The sequence below is a fragment of the Dermacentor variabilis genome, chromosome 6 (assembly GCF_050947875.1).
Source record: "Dermacentor variabilis isolate Ectoservices chromosome 6, ASM5094787v1, whole genome shotgun sequence".
NCBI lineage: Eukaryota > Metazoa > Arthropoda > Arachnida > Ixodida > Ixodidae > Dermacentor > Dermacentor variabilis.
Window position 1 is genome coordinate 175,856,358 of NC_134573.1, and position 20,081 is coordinate 175,876,438.

The 20,081-nt window shown below is 45.4% G+C and overlaps 1 protein-coding gene across 10 annotated transcripts in view; it reads right to left on the minus strand.

Annotated features, from left to right (window-relative positions):
• Window positions 1-20,081, minus strand: part of Dys (Dystrophin) — a 532,460-nt gene that overhangs the window by 312,903 nt on the left and 199,476 nt on the right. For all 10 annotated transcript variants that reach the window (XM_075696880.1, XM_075696878.1, XM_075696876.1 and 7 more), the window contains 9 exons: window positions 19,557-19,940; window positions 16,685-16,857; window positions 16,159-16,309; window positions 15,390-15,565; window positions 13,253-13,403; window positions 12,671-12,781; window positions 11,991-12,161; window positions 9,743-9,929; window positions 8,826-9,010 (listed from right to left, as the gene is read on the minus strand). In XM_075696880.1, the coding sequence (XP_075552995.1) occupies window positions 8,826-9,010; window positions 9,743-9,929; window positions 11,991-12,161; window positions 12,671-12,781; window positions 13,253-13,403; window positions 15,390-15,565; window positions 16,159-16,309; window positions 16,685-16,857; window positions 19,557-19,940 (1,689 nt within the window). The remainder of the gene's footprint in view (window positions 1-8,825; window positions 9,011-9,742; window positions 9,930-11,990; window positions 12,162-12,670; window positions 12,782-13,252; window positions 13,404-15,389; window positions 15,566-16,158; window positions 16,310-16,684; window positions 16,858-19,556; window positions 19,941-20,081) is intronic.

The window sequence follows — 20,081 nt, forward strand, 5'->3', positions numbered from 1 at the left end:
CGTCTTGCGAATAGCCTGAGCTGCACGCTTTAAGTGCGACACAGCATAATCTTTTATCGCCGATCCTCATCGCTCTCGCGAGCGCTCTTAACCAAGTGTCTTGCGCCAGACAGTTCTGGAGCGGCCATGCCATCCGCACGTCTTTTTGGAGGGGAGGGGGTTACACAATACTGCGTGCCGCGCGATCAATAGGAAACCCCTGGAACGCGTAAGAGGCACGTAGAACAATACAGCAAATTGCTCCTGTCTAACGAACGCAGCTGTCGTAGCACTTACTGCTGGCCTTTCATCAATGCCGGGCCACTTTGTCGAGACTCCTTATATTTCCCCTGCTCCGCTTCTTTTATACTTATACACTTCGCCTTTATACTGCAAGTGCACTACTATTCCATATAGTCGGTCCTCCAGGAAGCCTTGTCTTCTGTATACGTGCACCGGCTCCTCAAAACAAAAAATAACTAAGGAAAAGTAGAAAAAAAATGAAACGTTATAGAATGTGGTTATGACGAAGCATGCGCACAAAGCGTATATAGTGCTTGATCCACTGAGCTCGTGCCGGTACTTAGGTCGCTTGTATTTGTGGGCGGACTTTTTGTTGTTGTTTGCGCGCTCGCTCGCTTGTTCACCCAAATGAGTTATAGAAACGTCCAGTTTCAACAACACAAAACTCTCTTCTCACAGTAGCTCGATTTGTTTGCTTGTATATAAAAGCGAAAGGCAGACAGAAAATCTCAAACAAGAAAGCGTGAACAAATAAAACGCAGTGCGATCGTTCCACCAGTACGAGAAAACCACCTACATTTTCTTTTCGGCGAACGACACGCTATGTCCGCGGGTTCCCTCGGTGCTTAAGCAAAGAGAGCATAACTCCGCACGGGCAGTGAAAAGAACCAGATTTACATGCCGCGCTTTTCGAGCACAATTTGCGTGCCTAGCTCGTATTGATTCCAAGAGCAACCGTTTCAACCTCCACGGTCTGTACTACGGATGCCGTTACGAGTGCGCAATTTCGAACGTCGGTCAGTCAATCATGCCCCCCGACGTATCTCAGGGCACCGCCTGGGTATATTGTAACTGCCTCATAGCTTTCTAAATTATCCAACTCCTCATTTACGTCGAAGGGTACTTCGCAAACGTGTAGCACCCTCAGAAACACACCGCCTAACATTACTGTCATCTATAGGCAACCGTCACCTGTACAACACAAAACAGCGGTGGCTTTCATTTTTAAAGCCGGCATTATGTAGCAGCGCATGAAGAAACGAAAACTCCAGTCACAAGAGCCCGGCTCATCGATAAGTATAACCCGAAGATAGTTCCTGAAGGTATATATATATATATATATATATGCCTCGATAATCGTCCATATATGCCTCGATAATCGTCCACAGTCTTTCCATTTCGGGCTACGTGCTTCGGAAACGAAATTTTCTATTTTCTTTTAATGTTTGCTCTTTCAGTAAGCATTTATAAAATATCGTGCAAAAAGCGCAAGACATGACTAGCAAGAAACACGACTAAGGCTAAACATGACTTGCAGTGCATGACCAAAGAATTCCTACGGGCTTCGGACCTGCTTTTGATCTACACCTTGACTTGGTGAGTGACCGCAATAATTTCTTAGTTATGACACTTGACTAAACGAGCTTTTGTCGAACTCTTGGCTATACATCTGCTTGCAGCAACAAAACTATGGTGGGAGTGAACTGCCTGAAGTTTGACACAAGTGAATACGAACAATTATAGCCACGACGCCAGGTCTACCTGCAAAGATAAGGCGCACTGGTTCGCAGCAGTCTTCTGGTTTAACGCGGCACGAAAGTATACGCCTCAGGATGATACACAGCGCAATACTTGGCTGCTGCTGTTGCTGTCGTATCGGGGGCCGTACTGAAAGCGGCTCGACGAACTCATTAAGAAGCACCGCGGTTTTCCAACCTCAACCGGAAGAAGCGACGAGCGCGGTATTCAGTAATTCAATGCAATCCAGCCCCTGACGGAAGCCTATTCGATGAAATGAGCGAAGCGGGCGTCAATGTCGATTACAAATCCAGATCGCAGGGTAGACACGGCGGGAAATAGCGAGCCCCACGTCTCCTTGATTGCACCGCGAGCGCGCTCGCTTCTCCACAGATTGCGCCCGTCGTTGGAGCGCGCAAACTTTCTCGCGCGGCCTCGCGGTGCAGCGGGAATCGCGCCCGAGCCTTATTGCCTCGAGGGCAAACGGCTCCTGTTTGCAGAGCCACAGACGGAGGAGAGCGAGACAGCCACACACACACGGCGAGCCCGAAGGAAGGACGAGGCTCGTCGTGTGCAGAGCCGGAGTTCTCCCGAATGGGTCGTTCGCAGGGCGCGTCTTTTCGACGCCGCTCCATGTGCGCGCGAGTGCGCGCCAGACGCGAAGCGGCGGCTTTATTTCCGAGCTCGTTTCGGCCGACACGCTCTTTTACGATACCGGCGGCGGCAGTAGTAGCAGCTCGCGCTGCCGCAACCGCTCGGAGAGGCGAGTCGAGCCATGCCGGGCCGCAACGAATGACAAAAGAAAGACGCAAGTCTTACAACGTGCCCGACGCGCAACTTCGAAAACTGTCTGAGGAAAAAAAAAAAAGAAAGAAATCGTAACTATTCGTTTTCTTCTAACGGCTAAGGAGAAAGGAGGCAAACCCTAAAGCAAAATCTTTATAGAGAGAATAAAGAGTTCAAGCTCGCTCACTTGCAGCCGCATCCTACTTTCTCCCATCCTCCTTTCTTAATACACAGACTTTTTTTTTTTTTTGCCTCTAACCACATTCTTCTTGGCCCTTTGAATCCGGCTGCAGCGCCGCAGCCGTTTTCACTCAGGCCCGTCCGCAACACAACGTTGTACGTACATCGCGGTGCAAAGGGAGCGGAAAGATGAGCTGAGAGAGAGTGCGCGGTGAACGCGAGAAGAGAGATTCTGTTCCCGGCCATTTCGTTCTGTCGACACTGCTGCAGGAGCGATCCCGTCAAGGCGACCAGATCCTACCACCCTGCTCTCTCTCTTTTCTTTTCTTCCCGGTGTCCTCACTCCCTCTCCTGCTCGCCACATCCGGCGAGCTCGTTTTGCACCAACCTTTTACCAGCGCGTCGCAGTTGCGCAACAACCTTTATTTTAGTGCTTTTCTTCAACAGCTTCACGCGTGCAGCGCGTGTTAGCAGTAACACAGTGCGGCCACTGAATGCACGCATATATTACGCACACAACAGTTGGAAATTGCGACTGCACCTATTCGCTCTGGTCCTCTCTTTTTTTTTTCTCTCTCCCCAGTTATGCGCTTTTTTTCTCCCCTTGGCAAAAGACAGTGACTGCAGCTGCTGCTGCTCTCTGTTTGCCCTTGACGTTTCACGTACTTTTCGCCAACCCCCTTCTTTCTGGCCTTATCTTTCTCTTTTACGATTGTTGGTTGTCAAGCTTTGGGCACGGCATTACTTGCAATTCGTCTGTCGCAGCGTCGACGAACATAGGAACGACCAAGGCAGGCCGCACAAGTAAACGCAGACACAACAAAGGAAACAAAAACAATAGTAACGGAACAACGCAGCGTTGTTATATTACCGCATTCTCAAAAAAATTCCGAACCACCGTTTTAACTACTTCTGCGCTGCCGAAGTGCCGCGAAATGACGCCCCTCGAGAAAAAAAAAAGGACGCGAGAAGTTCTGCGAAACTTTCCTAAAGCTCAAAATATCGAAAAACAAGAACTTCCTGTTTTGCGGTCCTCACCACAACACGCATGGACGAGGTCGCCGTACTGGCCAGAAGTTGAAGCGACGCAATTTGTTATTTACAATTCTGCCAGCGAAGGAGCCACGAAGAGGCGGCATGACTCTCCGGCCCAGCACGGTACGCGATGCCGATAAATGTGCGCACCGCGAGATTTTGAAAATACGCACGCCTACCCATACAACAGTGGCCAGTGGCCCTAGCAGATGGCGGCGCAAGCTCTGCGTTCGTCTGTTGGAATATCGAAAGGACGAACGCGAGCATGAAACGATGGAGAGGATATGAGAATGAGAACGAGGAGTGGCGTGTTTCCTAAATCACGGACGTCGAGGCTCAGCGCATTCAAAAGGCACGGATCCTCAAAGACAATGCCGTATTCGAGCGAGCGGCTCTCTCTCTGAACTCATGACGACTGCGACGCGCGAATTTTGGTTGGGCGAAACCGGCGCAGAGTAGCGCGAGGCCGATCATGACACCTCACTAAGACAACGCCGAGTTCCAAAATGCCGCCCTCGTCAATCAGTCATATAAGCCAATGCATACACACCAACGCAATATGTGCGCTGCACTGCCGACGATAACGTCGTCTGCTCTCGGGAAGAGTGAGCAGGTGTCCCTGAAAAACATGTTACGGACGCAAACAAATCCGAAAAGCGGGTTTTGTTCCGCTCCCATGCCACCGCCCTTTTCCCGAGCACATGCGGCGCGTCACCGAAGTCACCGTCCACCATCGCCACACGCAATAATCGTCACCGCCGCTAAACGCCGATCGCGAGCCAAGAGAGCCACCTCGCCAGCGACTGAACTGGACACCGTCACCTCTTTTCACGAACACGGCGATTGTCGAAACTGGGCACTACATCATTCCGCGCAATAGTGACCGCCTAAGTACTACTCGTAGCTCTCGCAGCGCTCCGCAGTATTAGAAAGAGAAAGCTCTGAGCGCAAACAAAGCAAGACAACGAGGAGGGGCCCGCGCTCGTCGCTGCAGGCTATCACGTGCAGTCAGAGGTAAAATTCCGACGAGTCGGGGATACGACGGCGCGCCTTGACTTCGAAACTCTGCATATTTTATCAGCGCCGCGCTGGCTGAGTAGCCCGTCTTGTGCAAGCCGCAGACGGGCACCGCTTCTCACGTTTCGCAATAGTGTTTCACGGCTTGCGCTCTTTCGCTTTCTCCCACGCTATCTCCGGCTGTCCTTTATTTTTACTTATTATAAACTTTGTATAATGTGTTTCTTTCTCGTTCGCAGCGGTACCACCAGCGTTATATTTCCCGCTTTATTACCGCGGGCCAAATATCAAGGCACAAGCGGGAGTTACGAATGCGACCGTCTCGAGAAAAGGCTCAGAAAGGCTGTTAGGAGGGGGAAAGTAAAAATAAAAATAAATATTTAATGTGCATCGACAGTGGCACAAAGGCGGTTCTGCAGAGTGCGTAACCAGCCAACAAGATGAAATGGCGTCGTAAAAAAAGAGAGAGTGGAGGGAGAGATAGTGTAAAAGCAAAATTCAAGACCAGTAGGTTTCGTGCGATAAACAAGCAAAAAAAAAGAAAAGAAGACGCGAGCAAACAAGCAGAAAAGGGCACACAGGCATTATTTTAATGACAAAACTTAGCTCAGTCGTAGGCCCTTCATTTAACTTCCGTGGTAGCTCAGTGGCTATGACATTGTGCTGCTCTGCACGAAGTCCTGGGGTTTGATCTCCGGCCGCGGCGGCCGCATTACGATGGAGGCGGAATGCAAGAACGCTCGTGTGTGTACCATGCTATAGGTCCAAGAACAGCGCACACAAGCACAATGAGATCGTGAGTCCCTGACTCATCAAAACAACCACCTTAGAGTGCCTTGGGTAAAGGTAAAAGTACCACGGGTAATCAAAATTAATCCTGAGTCAATGTTCAGTTTCGGGACGTTAAGCCCCATAATTTCATTCCTTTTTGATCGTTCGCCTTCTCAAGGAGGCGGAGGGCAATCAAGCATTGTACCAGATTTTAACGAATAAAAAATATATATTAATTTCACGCTTAGCCGTTTCAGCTATGCTACTCTACGACGCCAAGCGACGCCACGCCGAATATACGTCGCAATTTAGGTGCACGTTTAGGTGCACCACAGGTGGCCCAATTATTCCGGAGTCCCCCACTACGGTGTGCCTCATAATCAGACCGTGGTGGTGGCACGTAAAACCCCATAACATGATTATTCTTTAAATGTATGTCGCAAATGCGCTTCCTCGTGGTTGCCGCCTAATAAACTCAATCGACTCCCGTCTTGCTCAACACGCTATTCGTCGTCGTAGAGCAAAGGACCATTAGAGACGATAGTGACGTCACCACAGCACACGACCGACTCTCTCGCTACACGCGCGGAAGCCAAACACGTACGCGCCACCAGGCGGACGACGAAGCCAGAGAACACGCTGTCGAGCGAGATAAAATAAGAAGAATAGGAGGGAGGAAGGAAGGCAATGAACGAAGCGGAACTGGCTGGGGCCGGCGAGCGTGAGGAACCGCGGGAGGAAGAACCATAAACCAAAATGGCGCGCGTTCGGCTTTACGACGAGTGTGCAGCGAACAAACGGAGCACGGAAACCGGCTTCCGGGTCCCAGACGACACACCGCTGCCGCCAGCAATCTCGCGGCCTCCCAACGACTCATTTCCGGTCCCCGTCGCTGCGTCCCCACCCCCCACCCCAAAATCGCACGCGAGCGCGTCCCGGTGTTGTCACGTTTCTGCGCTCGCAGTGACTTCGCTTGCGCCCGCACCCCCCGCCGCCAGCCGTTCCCTCATTAACCCAACTCTCGCCACCGCCTTTTTTTCTTTCGCATATTTGTCCGCGTCTCCGTTTCACTGACGCTTTTATGCGTAACGACCACGGTAGCTTGGAGAACACGGTACGCGCCATAACGACCGCTAAATTCAGGTATGAGCCTGAGTGGCCCCAAATGCATCTGTCACTTACTCCTGGCATAAGCCCTAAAGTTTTCAGCGCCTGAAGTTGAATATTTGTTTACCGCGCTCAATGCGTGCGATGCAAGACCACTGCGATACGAAGTATTTACTCTTTCAAAGACATAAGAAAATAACGTTTGATATCTGCCAATAACAGCTCTGATGGCATACACAAAGCTACATAAATGATTCGGAATGTATATGCTTATGTATATGCTTGTAATCATTCGCGAACGCAAACCATAATCTTAAAGACAATTGTGCTGTTTTTAAAGTGCGCTCGCGGCATCACCAGCTGCCAGGCACTGCTACGTAGTCAAAGTGTCTACACGTCACACATTAGAGCGCTGCGAACGGCACATATTTCAAAGCGCAGGCACAACCTTAATAAGCAGTAATAACGCGCCAAAAAGAAAACAGAAAGGTAAAGTTGCAATCACGCGAGAAAATGCAAATGTCCGTCGTTGTTTAAAGGGACACTAAAGGCGTGGATTGTGTAACTACCATTCCAGAAACCTCGCAACGCTTGTTTTGTGCCAAGAAGACTTAGTTTACGAGAAAATTGCATCTGAAGGGTCCGAATACCTTTCTCGAAATTCAAATCTCCCGCCACCCAACCGAGGCATTGGTGACGTTGCATATGCCATCACCGCCCTTTGCTGCCGTCTGTGAGTAAAACAGCTTCCGACAGACGGCGGTACCAAGCCAAGACAGATAAACTCAGAGCGGTGGATTCGCTGCTGCAGCTGCTTTTTGGTTATGTGGCGTAGACCGTTCGGGCATCTCGCGACATCACATGGAAGTTGAATTCTCCGCTATTTGTAGTTTGTGCGAGTTTCTCGAGCCAGCAAAACCAGCACAACACTACGCGATAACTACTGAAACGCGAAAGCGTGCGTGGCGCGGAGTCGAGAGAAAACGAAACCATTCAACCGCCGCATAGCTGTCGAGAGTAATTTCAATTAGTTATTTTGTCTAAACATGAAATAGAACTGAACAAGTAGCATTTTATTTTGTCTTATAATACAATACGAGGATGTTTTGTGCAATGAGTGGTTGACTACTAGTGACAAAATTTAACTGAGGAGTGCTTTCGTCATCAGGCAAGTACTTGAATTTCCCGGAGGAGTCTCTAATCATGTCGTGCATTTACTTCAATTTCTCGATTATTAAGGCTCTGTTCGCGATAATATTGACGCCTTAGAGATTCCCGAGCACTAATCTATCACTTTAGGCTGACTTAATATTTGCCTTTAGTGTCCCTTTAATTTCTTCATCACTCAACCTATGCCTGTAAAGCGTGCTTCGCCCGCACAGCACTTACACGTAGGCAAAGCCACCCTTGTAGGGGCCATGAAATTTGAGGGGCACGCCATAAATACGAGTCGCCTCGACAGGACTCGAAATGTCATTCACGAAGGCCAGCGTTTGCAAGCGCGTTTCGCCAGTTCGAATACGAAACAATAATATCAACCACTTGTATATTTACAATGAGAGAGAGAACTTCAAAGAACATGAGCTTACATGAGATAATTTTTGAGTAATGCAAAAATAATAGTCTGTGCAGCCTGTCCTTTGCATTCTCATAGAGAATCCTAGGGATCAGTGAGTAGCTACAATCCAGCAAAGTCAACACAACCCCTTCCACATATAGCTGGGGCATATATGTCTATGTGGAGGCGTTCCTTTATTCTATATCGTTTAAACGAACATCAGGAAGACCACTCTGTGATGTAGAAACCTGATAAATAACCATACAAACTAGGCAGAGCCATGTCCATGCCTCAAAAGGCAGCTGTCATCCAGGTCATTTGTCAGATAACACACTATACCCCTGCCTATAAGTACTTATGTGTTTTGTTTTTTATACAGCACGCAGCACTTAACACATAAAAACAAAGCAAACATAAATGACACAAACAAAACAGTAACGCACCGAGAAAATTCACCAAGGAATGCACAAGAAAAAGAACCAAGAAATTATTCTAAAATTACTAAACTCCACCTCATCAGTAAAACAAGAACAGAACACCTGCATGCTGAGAAGGAATTATAGATGGCATGCAGGCACAGAGTCATGCATCCATTCTTAGCATAAACTTTTAAGAATGTGCATGCGCTGACCTTTAGGTACTCAATGGCAGAGTTGACGGACTCTTCATCACCATAGTCAACCTTGAGGGCCTCCAGTTCGTTTTCCCGAGCCTTGAGCCACTTTTCAAGCTCACCTGCAAGGTCATTCCACTGTTTGGTGTAGCCCGTCAGTGGCATTATGGTGGGTGACGTAGGGTAGCTGATGTTTTCAAAATCTGCAACAGATAATAAATTTAACAACAAAAATTTGCTGGGCATGTTCAGCCCACATTACCATCATGATATGAGTGTTGGGAAGCCTGGACACACTGTTACCAGAATCTACACAAATCCCTGCATTTTAATGGCTCTTTGCTCTTTGAATGTATAAAACCACTTGACTGGTCCAGGACATCCGAAATACTCAGGAAGCATTGAAAGACCCACTTTGGAGATGCTTTTGGTAGGGTAAAATACACTTTCATACAACCTAGGAAAAGTTTGGTTTTCATGCAGGAAGAAACCTAAGGACTTGATGGCAATGGTAGAGCATTATAAGTGTTTCAGTTTGTTAAACACACAATTAGCTTGAATTGGGATAACACGAGTTTATGAAATTACGATAAGCAAGAAAAATTCCCCTCCTTTATTGAACGAGTCAAAGTAAGTTCAAGCAATGATGCTGGCCTGCAGCATTGCAGTCATCAACACGCTGAAATTTGTTGAAATGGCAGTGTTGTAGCTGTGACTTTATTAGCTCTCACATGCATGTCTACTGCATTTTTTTCCCTCACCGTTTCTCACCATTTCCCTCACTTTGCTGTGCCTTACATGCACTGCCAATATGCAATAGATGATCAGTCCAAGCTTTGTCAACATCTGTCTGTGTACCAAATTGGTTTTAAGACTAAACTACAAAGTCATACAGAAAACAATATGTCGGAAAGGAACAAGGAGCATGAACACACCGATGACTAATGATAGTGGTGGCCCTATCCTTGACACTATTTGTTGAATAGCATCCCATGACTCCTTGAGATGATCGAGCTTGTTCTTGGTCGAGGGCAACAGAGGAAGCAGCTTTTCCACTTCCTTTGACTTTGAGCAGATCTCCTGAATCGTGTTGCCATGCCTCAAAAGGGTATCTTCAGCAATCTGAAAAAAAAAAAGAAAGAAACTATTTGTTATATTAGTTTCACTCTGGATTCTACTTTTGTGTATTTCATTTTTCAATGGGAAGAAAAATCTAAGTTTCTGCAGTGTTCTATTAAGTTTTCACATAGTATTTAGAATATTCTGTAACCCCTACATTCAGAGTATTATACATCCTACAATCTATACACACAATACACAACAAACCTTCAAGGCTATGTTTAAAACTTCTCATAAAACAGCCGAATGAAAGAAATGCAGGTTTAGCCTATCGAAACACAAATATGTGAAAGAAATTGACTGACCAGTGCCAAATACTAGTACAGTAAAACCTTGTTAAACCGTACCCACTTAAACAGTAGTTTTGTTTTAAAAGTAGTAAAGTCAAATCCCCGACTCAGTGGCCATTGAACATAATGCATTTTGTATCCGCATAAACCATACCAGTTTATTGCGTACACATCGGTTAACACGTAGTGTTTCCACCTTTTGTCGTGCAATCACAGCGGTATGTCATTCCCATTGGGCGGCCCGTCAGAACAACAAGCCTCAGAGATCGGAACAACGGCCTCCAAGCACCTTGTGCATTTGCACATGCAGCCACATCAACATCAACATCATTTCAGCGAGCGTCATGCAAGCAAGGACTTGTCATGCCGAAGCTCGGATAAAAAGCACTGGGTGCTTAGCATAAAAGGAAAATTGAACGTCGTTCGTGTGATCGAATGTGGCACGAAGAAGTCGGCACTGGCACGCGACAGCGATCTACCGTTGACTACGGTGTGTGGTATTAGGAATGCAAAGAAGTTGCTTGGCAGTACTGCTGCGACCAAGAAAAGATGTCGGCTGCAAGGTTTGACTTTTCACCATCATTGCCTGTTGCTGAAGTGTCACCTAACGACAGTGATGAAGACAATACGGAAAGCGACAGGATGGGTGATTCAGGCCCGACAGTGGCAGAAGCTGTGCATTACGTCAGCCTCATGAATGCACTCGTCGTGACAAGAACAGCAGCCCGCAATGAAAAAGGCACACCGTGACTGCTGTAGCGCTACTGCGCCTGTGCATGGAGAATATGCAACACCAACGAGGAATCTTCCATGCGAGTGTTTGCTGAGAAGAGGGGGCTGGCTGAAAAGCTGGCTTGCAGCTTCAGTAATTTGAGGTCACTTTCGTTGCTGCTAGGCAGCCACGGCATCAAACGAAAATAATAGACTTTTGTCAAGCGAAGTGAATGAATACTGCATGTTTTTGCCCTTTCATCACACCCTCTCTGAGTTCCGTTTTTGACAGGTAAGTGGGCGATCTCATGCTATTTCGGTTAAGCAGTACTACTGTTTAGTACATACTTCTTCTGAGCTCCAGCCAACTACAGTTTAACGAGGTTTCACTGTACGCTATTATGTACCAACCCGTATTTCAGTGCATGAGTGTGTGTAAGATGGAAAGTGATGCAATTGAGTGCAATGTTGGCAACACAGAGAGGCTATAGGCCACTTTTCCGCCCAGTTGTGCTGCTTGCAAGCAGTAAAAAGAAGGTAAGTGCAAACACGATGGATAGAATGATTAAAAGCTCACAGGAACTCATTATTTTTCCATTTTTGAGCACTTGTGTGTGTCTTATCCATTTTTATGAATTGGTTGATTTTATCATGCTACCTGCCATTGAATCACAATGTAGATGCTTTTTAAAATTGGTAAGTTGTCTTCCTCATGTAGCTGGATGACCAAGATACGCTCATATAGAAACAACAGTTCTATGTTAGACACATTTCTTACTGCATGAAAAGCAACATGCACCAATGAGCCCCAGATCAGCACCTCCTTGCAGCTATCTCTCTGTCTTGAGACCTGCAAAAGTCAGCCACTGCACAATATTTGCGATCACATTATATGAATGCAAATACCGTGTTTCTCGTCCTCAGTGAAGAGGACAGGATTAAACAAATGACATAGAGTGCAGACAAGGTTGACGCCATGTGAGCAAAGCAGAATTTCAGCATGCAAATACTGCCCCTCTTTCTGTCTCTGCTTGACAGATAACTTGAGAATACGGCCGCTAACCTTGACCTCCGGGGGTGGATCTCCAAGAAGCTTAGCAGCCAGCAGCTTCTCAACATCTCGTCGAGTTTCACTCAGCCTCTGCTGCTCAGCTGCAATCTCCTCTTCGAATTCAGTAAGCTGAGGGATGTACGACTCCAGAGTTTTGCGTGATTGAGGAAGAGCTGTGCTGGCCTGAAAAGTGAGGCAAATGTTTATATCGAAAGATCAATAAATATCAAAATAGTTTCTTTCTGGCTATGCCTTGAGTCCTTAGAAGACTATTACCTTCCAAAATTAACTTCGAAAATGGGAAAAAAGATGGCTTCAAGTTAATAATATACATAATTAGCACATTATTGCACCTAACAGAGGAAGCACTGTTCGCGAGCTGCGTACACTCTGTGTACGCGTCAGCCGCGCGTCGCGGACGTACACACAAAACTTGAGGTAATGTAATGAAACACATAATTCCTATTCCAGCATGAAACAAAGATAAACTTCACAAGAACGTAAGTAATAGCCTCATTGGTATTGTACAGTACAGGTGTCATGTATAAGTATACTTGAGTTTTATACTGATGTCAAATAGCTCTGCACCTACAAATTCCTGTTTCTTTTCTTCTCCTCCTTTATTTTTTTTTTTCGCACACCTAGTGCTATCCATATAGCTTACTTAAGCAAAAAAGCAAAGCAACACTTGCCTTCTGAAACCGTGCTTCAAGGCTCTCAACTTCAGCAGGACGAACTAGGGAACCACCAAGGATGACAGACAGCAGGTTTGATCTTTTGGCCCCGATTTCCTCTTCGCATTTCTGAAAAAGGAAGATTCATAAGAAGAAGACAAAAATCCTACAAGGCAGAAAACTATTTCACAAAGTTCAAATTACTTGAAACTGAGACAGAATTGTACCTCAAAAAAGTAATATTTCCTGCAATTTGAAACTAAAGCAGTAATATAAAGGATCTTGTGAATCATTAGAAATACAAAAATTTTCTATGGTTTACTGCTAATTGGAGCACACATTGTTAATGTTACATTGTTATTGTTGTACTATTATTGTCTGTCACTGCGCGTGTAACTTTGAAGCAGCTACCTCGTACTGCCGCGTGTGAAAGTTCTGTAGTTTATTTTTACTGAATGAGTGCATTTAAGGGCCCCAGGGACTCATCAGGCGAATCAGGCGAAGCTGTATACCTTTAGTCCAAGTGCCGCCGGACATTTCTATATATGTCTGAATAGATACTATTCTATTCTATTCAACATACAAGTGCACATCACTCACTTTTAGCTGTTCAAGCCTCTCCTCTGTGCTTTCAATGTCATCTTCTTCATTTGGGGTGTATGACAGCAGGCGGTCAACTTCCATCAACCAAGGCTTCAACTCCAACAAGTCCTCCTTCACTTGCTCTGAGCGGGAGTTGTCAACTGCGAGCCTGCAAAATATGGGCAAGAAAGGTGTTACATCTCCATACAGCAATGAGCATTCCTTGGACTTTTTCCACGAGGCCGTCCTGTCATCACCGCATGCCCAAACAATGGGACCCGAAACAGACTATGACGTGCAAACAAAAGAGCTCAGTTCGAGGCAACAGCTGCCGCCTTCCATAGAAGCAGTGATTACCGCGAAGATCACTCTACCTCAACCTGACTCTGAAAAGCTGAACTAATTGATGAAAGGGGCCAATGTCAAAGGCTACTGTGGGAACAGTGTCGACCTCGGATTCCCAGACTGCTACGTACTTGCGCCATATGCGGGAGCAAAGGTGCAAGCTCATGGGAGGGATTTTGCAATCAATTCGACGATTGTGATTGGCGACGATACAGTTGTCAGGTTCTCTAGTCTAGTCTCCTACCAAAGAAGATGGTTTTAAAAGTGGAGAGTTTTGGTGCAGTAAGGAGGTGTGCTGACGTGCCCTGATCTGAACTCAGTCATTTAATATGCTCCTACCTGGAGAGGGCTTCCGTACCTGGAGCCAGTGTAAATAATGTAAAAAAAAAACCTTTTTCCTTCATCTCTACTACCGGACGTACTCATTAATGGTTCAGGTGGATTCCTGGCCCAAACGTCACCTCGAGTCACAACAAGAGAAAGGTTGCACTGATGACCCGCATTATTTCAAAAAATTATTCTTGAAACCACATTGCCAAAATTCTCTAAGGAAGCCTTGGTTTGAGAAACACTGGTCTAGAATAAAACAAACTACATTTAATATTTACAGGAAAGTTCAACAGGCTGTGAGAGAAGCTTTTACGATTCACCACTGGCAAACACCACTAACCAAATGTTGCATCAACAAGGGCGCTAGGGACATATGGCTTTTCCCAATAAACTGCTGGATCATTTGCATTCAAATTTCACATAGAGGCAACATATTATGCAGCATTTTGTCTAACAAAGCATCTGCCTCATTTTTATATGATGGGTTGTACGGATTGTCTGTAGCAATGCTGGGTCAAAAAGGCAATTTTCTCAGCGAAACACAGTTGTACCTTTCGTCCAGTTCAACCAAACATTTCAATGAGGACACATAGCCTTCCTTTAACTAATGCATTAAATATCATTGTCCCACTTAGTAAGCTGAGAACTTGCCTGACATAGCAATGCATACTTTTTGAAATTCACGCTGCAAAAACAACACGAATTTCAATAGGACAGAAGGCACTGTATGTTGTGTTGCACATAGGTTTATTTTCAAAGAGCAAATTTCAACAAGGATCCTCCTGCGATATGAATGTTTGTGTTGTATCAGACACATGATTCTGTCCCATCAAGGTACAAGTCCTGCATGACTTATTTTGTACCAAACTGTCTGCCACAATGCTAGCAGTTTTTTATTGAAATATTAGTATAACAATAATCAAACCAGTTGGCGTGTATGGCAACACTTTAAATAAGACCATGTATAAGCCACTGCAATAGACGTGATTAACACTGACCATACTCATCACTAAGAATTGATGTTAGTTGTTTCGCTGCCCAGTAGAAACAAATTCATTCAAAAAAGTAATTTTATTCTTGCTGCTCAATCTTGTCTCACTTGGCTGACTGCAAGCGGCCACAGCAACATGACACTCCTGTGACATTACCATAACACCCCAGTGATGCTCCAGTGACTCTCCCATAATATTCCCACTTCACAATTGAAAACATAGAGAAGTCTATGCATCAAAGTGTATCAGCCATTTGTGATGCTAGATCAGATTTCCTTTCATCATAGTCTACTCCCTAGCATTCACATGAGTAATGGATAAAGCAGCAGAGTAATAATGTATATTTTCTGCCATATTCAACTTTAACTGCAACTCTTCTATCACTTTGCACATGGGGCACTATGCTGCCACGATTATCAAACAGCAGACTCAATTCAGCATTTCAGTTCAATGGCCCCACAACAGCTATCAGTAAGAAAACTACTTACCTTTCCCTTCTTGACTGAAGCTCACAAATAATGGACTTCCATCGGCGGGTCAGTGTGTCCAGTTTCTGCTGCAGAAGCACACCATCGGCAGCTGAGCACTGCTCCATGATCTGCTTTGTCATGGTCTTCACATCCTCAAAATGTGGCATCTTTTCAGTGACTTGCTTCTCCATTGACTGCAAAAGCAAAAGAAAAATTTGTTAAAATATACAGATGCTTGTTAGGTTAGGTCTCATCGGGTTCCAAGCGGAACGACAGTGACACGATAATAATAATAATAATAATAATAATAATAATAATAATAATAATAATAATAATAATAATAATAATAATAATAATAAGTGACGCGATAATATACTAGTTAGAAGGGTTGCCTTTCAAGCAAACCTTCTAACTAGTATATTATCGTGTCAATACTCCCAAAGAGTAAGCAACGACTACTGAAAAAGCGCAATGCGAAAGTGCTTTTAAGGATAACTTAATTCAACCAAAATGCTCTCATTTCAACACACAAGTAAATATAGCTACCCTGAAGAGCCTTTACCCAAGTGAAAGCAGTGCTCTTAATGCAAATTAATACAAGAAAAAAAATTGTGCACAGATCCCTATAGTATAGTTGAAGAGATCAAGATCTGTACTGTAGTCAACTATTTGTTTGCAAAGTACAATGAAAGCTTGGCTGTAAAACATTAAGATTCATAATGTGATTAAAAATGATCTGCCTCAAAAGTCTAGAGACACAAACATTGAGTTAGCCAAACAGGCTTACCTCTTGGTGTTTTTGTGAAAGTTGAATGTCCAGATCTCCATTTGGAAGGTGGCACTGAACAAGGATTGTCTCGATTTCTTCCATCCAGAGGTTCAGGCCACGAATGCTGGAATCGAACTGCTGCCAAAACTCGCGTGTCTTCAGCCAACGACTGAAAGAATGCAACAGAAAGAAATTAATGTTCACTACATATGCACAAAGCACACACAAAAGATTGCAAATGACTATTACTGATATCTTCAAAATGAATTATGCAGCATTAAAAACAAGAAAACACAAATGCAAAAAAAAGGACTTTTGGATCCCACGCACCGTAGGAATCTGTTTAACTAAAGCTTTGATTAGTGTTTGTGGCCCTTTTATGTAGGAGATACAAGACAACAAATGAGTTACCACAATGTTATTATGTGATACAATCACAGAAGCAAATTACAGAGTGCTCGGTGCGCAGGCCCATCTTTCTTTTTGCACAACTCTATCTCAATAAAACCCTTACAACCTGCACGTCACACAGATGGAAGCATACCTGTGACGGTCTGCATAGACCTGCTTCAGCTTGGTCCAGTCTTCACTCATTTTTTCGACTGCACGAGACACTTCCAAGGCATCTTTTTCGTTTGTTTTCTGCATTATGGCTGCCTGTTCTTGCTTCACAGAGTCCACAGTAGGCTTGAGGGCATCCAGGGCTTCCTTCACAGACTGTGGTAATATAAAAGGCCAAGTGCCGATTGTACCAACATGACTTTCAAAGTGAAAATCCTAACAAATATACAAATTACGCCCAGCGACCAAGAAGGGTATGAAGGATGCAAGATACACCACATCCAATCACTAAAGCTCATGCATGTGCCAAATAACTGTTTTTGGATGTTGGCCATGTTGAAACACAATGACAGCAATATTACTTCATTTTCTTTTAGTGGTGAAAACTAGCGGTGTGCGAATACTGAATAGTGGATTTCGAATGGAATATCAAATCGAATCAAGAAAAAAAGCCCAAATATTGAATCGAGTATCAGAAAACTTTACACTATCTTTTATGATTCCAATTTTTCTGCAATAAACACAGTGCTGCACATGCTCAGCAGGCTGATCACATTGCTCAACAAGTACCTTGGTAGCTAGCAGTAACTTAGGTACCTATGAATCAAGATGCATAGTATGCTCTCCTCTTATTGATGGGAACATCAAATTAGTGTGCCAGCACTGATAACAACTCAGTTCGTATATGAAGGTCTTGAAAACATTTTTCATTGCTAAAATGTCTGTAAAATAGAATTAGGTGCTTTTTTCCTCTGAAGCAAGCTGAAGAAATAGCAAAGTTGTCCTAAATACCAACGAGGTTTTCAGTTTAATAGTGGGCAATGCTATGCTTAATGGTAATCTTCTATCACTTCGAGAGTATTCCACTTTTCTTCCAGGAAACAGGACGGTTTTGTCGTTTTATGGTAGGTGGTTCTTGTGGGTTATAGTCAGCTAGTTAAGGCCAATCTGCGCGACAGACAAAAGCAAGGAAAGCGCACTGCGTCACTCAGCGCTACATGCATCGACCGCAATCGGGGCCAGCCATAAAGCCTTCTCAAATCGGGAGACCCATGGTAAGTTCGCGCAACGTCTCCCCCCTCCTCTCCCTCCTTTCCTTTTCGTCGCGTCCATCTTCCGCCCTTTGTAAATGTGTTAGCGCATTGTCACATGATATCTTCGAACCCACCATGTATATCCAAAGCTAGTCTCGTGACAGGTCACTTAAAGCAACAAAAAAAGTCGCAGTTTTGCCCGCAAGGCAAAGCATCCATTGCAATAACAAATTAGTAGACAGCTATATGAAGTAAGGATAGCAGTTTTATCAGCCATATAAACTTGTAAACATTCACTTACTAACTAAATTAACAAGCATGGTGTCATGCACACACAAGCAAACATGAACACATCTTACCCGATGACTGCGGAAACTCCCTGTCAAAACACTGGAGTGAGGAAGCGCGGCAGCAGTAGCGAGCAAATTTAAAGCCAGTGAATTGACCTTCGTGCTGCCTCTCGCTTCAATGCAAATTAAGTGAAGAGAACACAGCACACACGAAGATATCGGCTGTCAGTGCGCCTAGATGCCTAGATTTCGTCCCCATTACAGATCACTTTCAAGATAGGACTTGTGTGGCTGTGCCATACACAACAGCCACCAGAGTAGAACCCCCCCCCCCCTCCCCCCGGTGCCTTGCATGCGATGGAAGATGGCACGCTTTCTTCCCACTTTTTCCCTTTGTGCGCACAAGATTGATCTGCCACCATTGGCTCACACTAGCATGCTTTCGTTCGCACATACAGCATACAGTGCGCGCGGACGATGTTAACACTCTTCGACTTTATACGGAACATCACGGCGACCATGATGGCAGAAATGCACCTGGAGTGTTCATACAATTGCTTTAGCAATAAAATACCGTGGTGCGCCTACGCACTGCATTCAGAATGAGGAACGATCATGCAGTATTTCGCAATGACGGCGGCTGTAAACGTGCAATGGTCATCCCGTATACTCGCTTTCGTTGGTGAGGCAGTTTGTCAGATTTCTGAGGCTCGTGCAACCACTGTAAATAGATCTGTGTTAATTCTATAACCGTAACTTTAGTTGCCGACACCCTACAAAGCAGCTCCGTAGGCTCACCAGCTAGAAAGGTTGGCCAATGGTGTGGCCATGACTAAAACTCGCAGCCGGCCAATGTCATATTTTCCTACTGATGGCTCATCAGCGATCGGTCACAAGATCACGCGTATGGGTTTGATTGACAGCCGTTGAACCGGCATTCGGGTCCACGGTCGACCAGCCGGCAACTACCGCAAGCACGCGTGCCAATTAAGTTGGTCTGTGTGCTCGCATGCGGGTAGAAAACTCCGAACTGCACGAATCTGCATGCATGAACACTAAACTTGCATATTCGATGGGATCAGCGTGCCTTCCGGTGGCTAATTATTCGAATGTTCCCTATTCCATTCAAAATCAAATACTCGAGTATTTTCATGCCCCTAGTGAAGGGAAAACCAATGGTTTCATATGATAAGAGAATGCCGTCACACTTAAGTGAGTCTAGGTTCATGCATTAAACTGAAAAGAGTGCTACTCAGCATAAGTACCATCAAGCTTATCGCCAACCATACAAATGTAAAGTGTCATGAAACATACTCTGTCCAACTATCATTAAGGAGTGCGCCTTTACTTTGCCAGCTGAACCATACAGCAACTACACATTACAAATGCACAGACAGTCAGCCACCAATATGTCAATGAATTAAACACTCAGCAAATTTACAGGAAATGCAGGAGAAAATGCTGATATGTGGCAAGCAACATGCTAGGACTCACAAAATATCAGTATGCTACAAATCTGATGTCAGCTCACCTTGAGAATGCCTTCCTGTTTCTCAAAGTCCTCAAAGTCCTTGCCACAGAGCTCTGGAGAATGTGCCTGCCTCCCAACAGCAAGCAGGGCTTCCCGCACTTTGGTCACCTTTGCCACGTAGTCGGGGATGCAGGTAACAGCACCAGAGTCTACGATGACCGCCAGTGGCTGTTCGGTCTGCGTGCCGTCAGCGACACGACACGACGGCTCAGGAGAACGGAGCACTGCAATCTGGCCCTGGGCCTGGTTCCAGAGCTGAAGCAACCGCTGCAGGAGGGCTTGGGTGGCCGCTGAGGGCACACCGCGCTCCTGCTCCATGGATCGAGCCTGCTGCTGGAGGGAGGACACCTCCTGGCCAACACGTGCAGCTTGTTCTAGAGCTGCCTGCAAGTTCCAAGTGGTCATGCCAACAACACCATTGGTATGGCACAAAGGATAAAGACATGGAGAGAACACATATGCAAAAACAGCTGCTGACTTGGAACATATTTTGCACAAGCTCACTATTTCATACACTCTGCACCA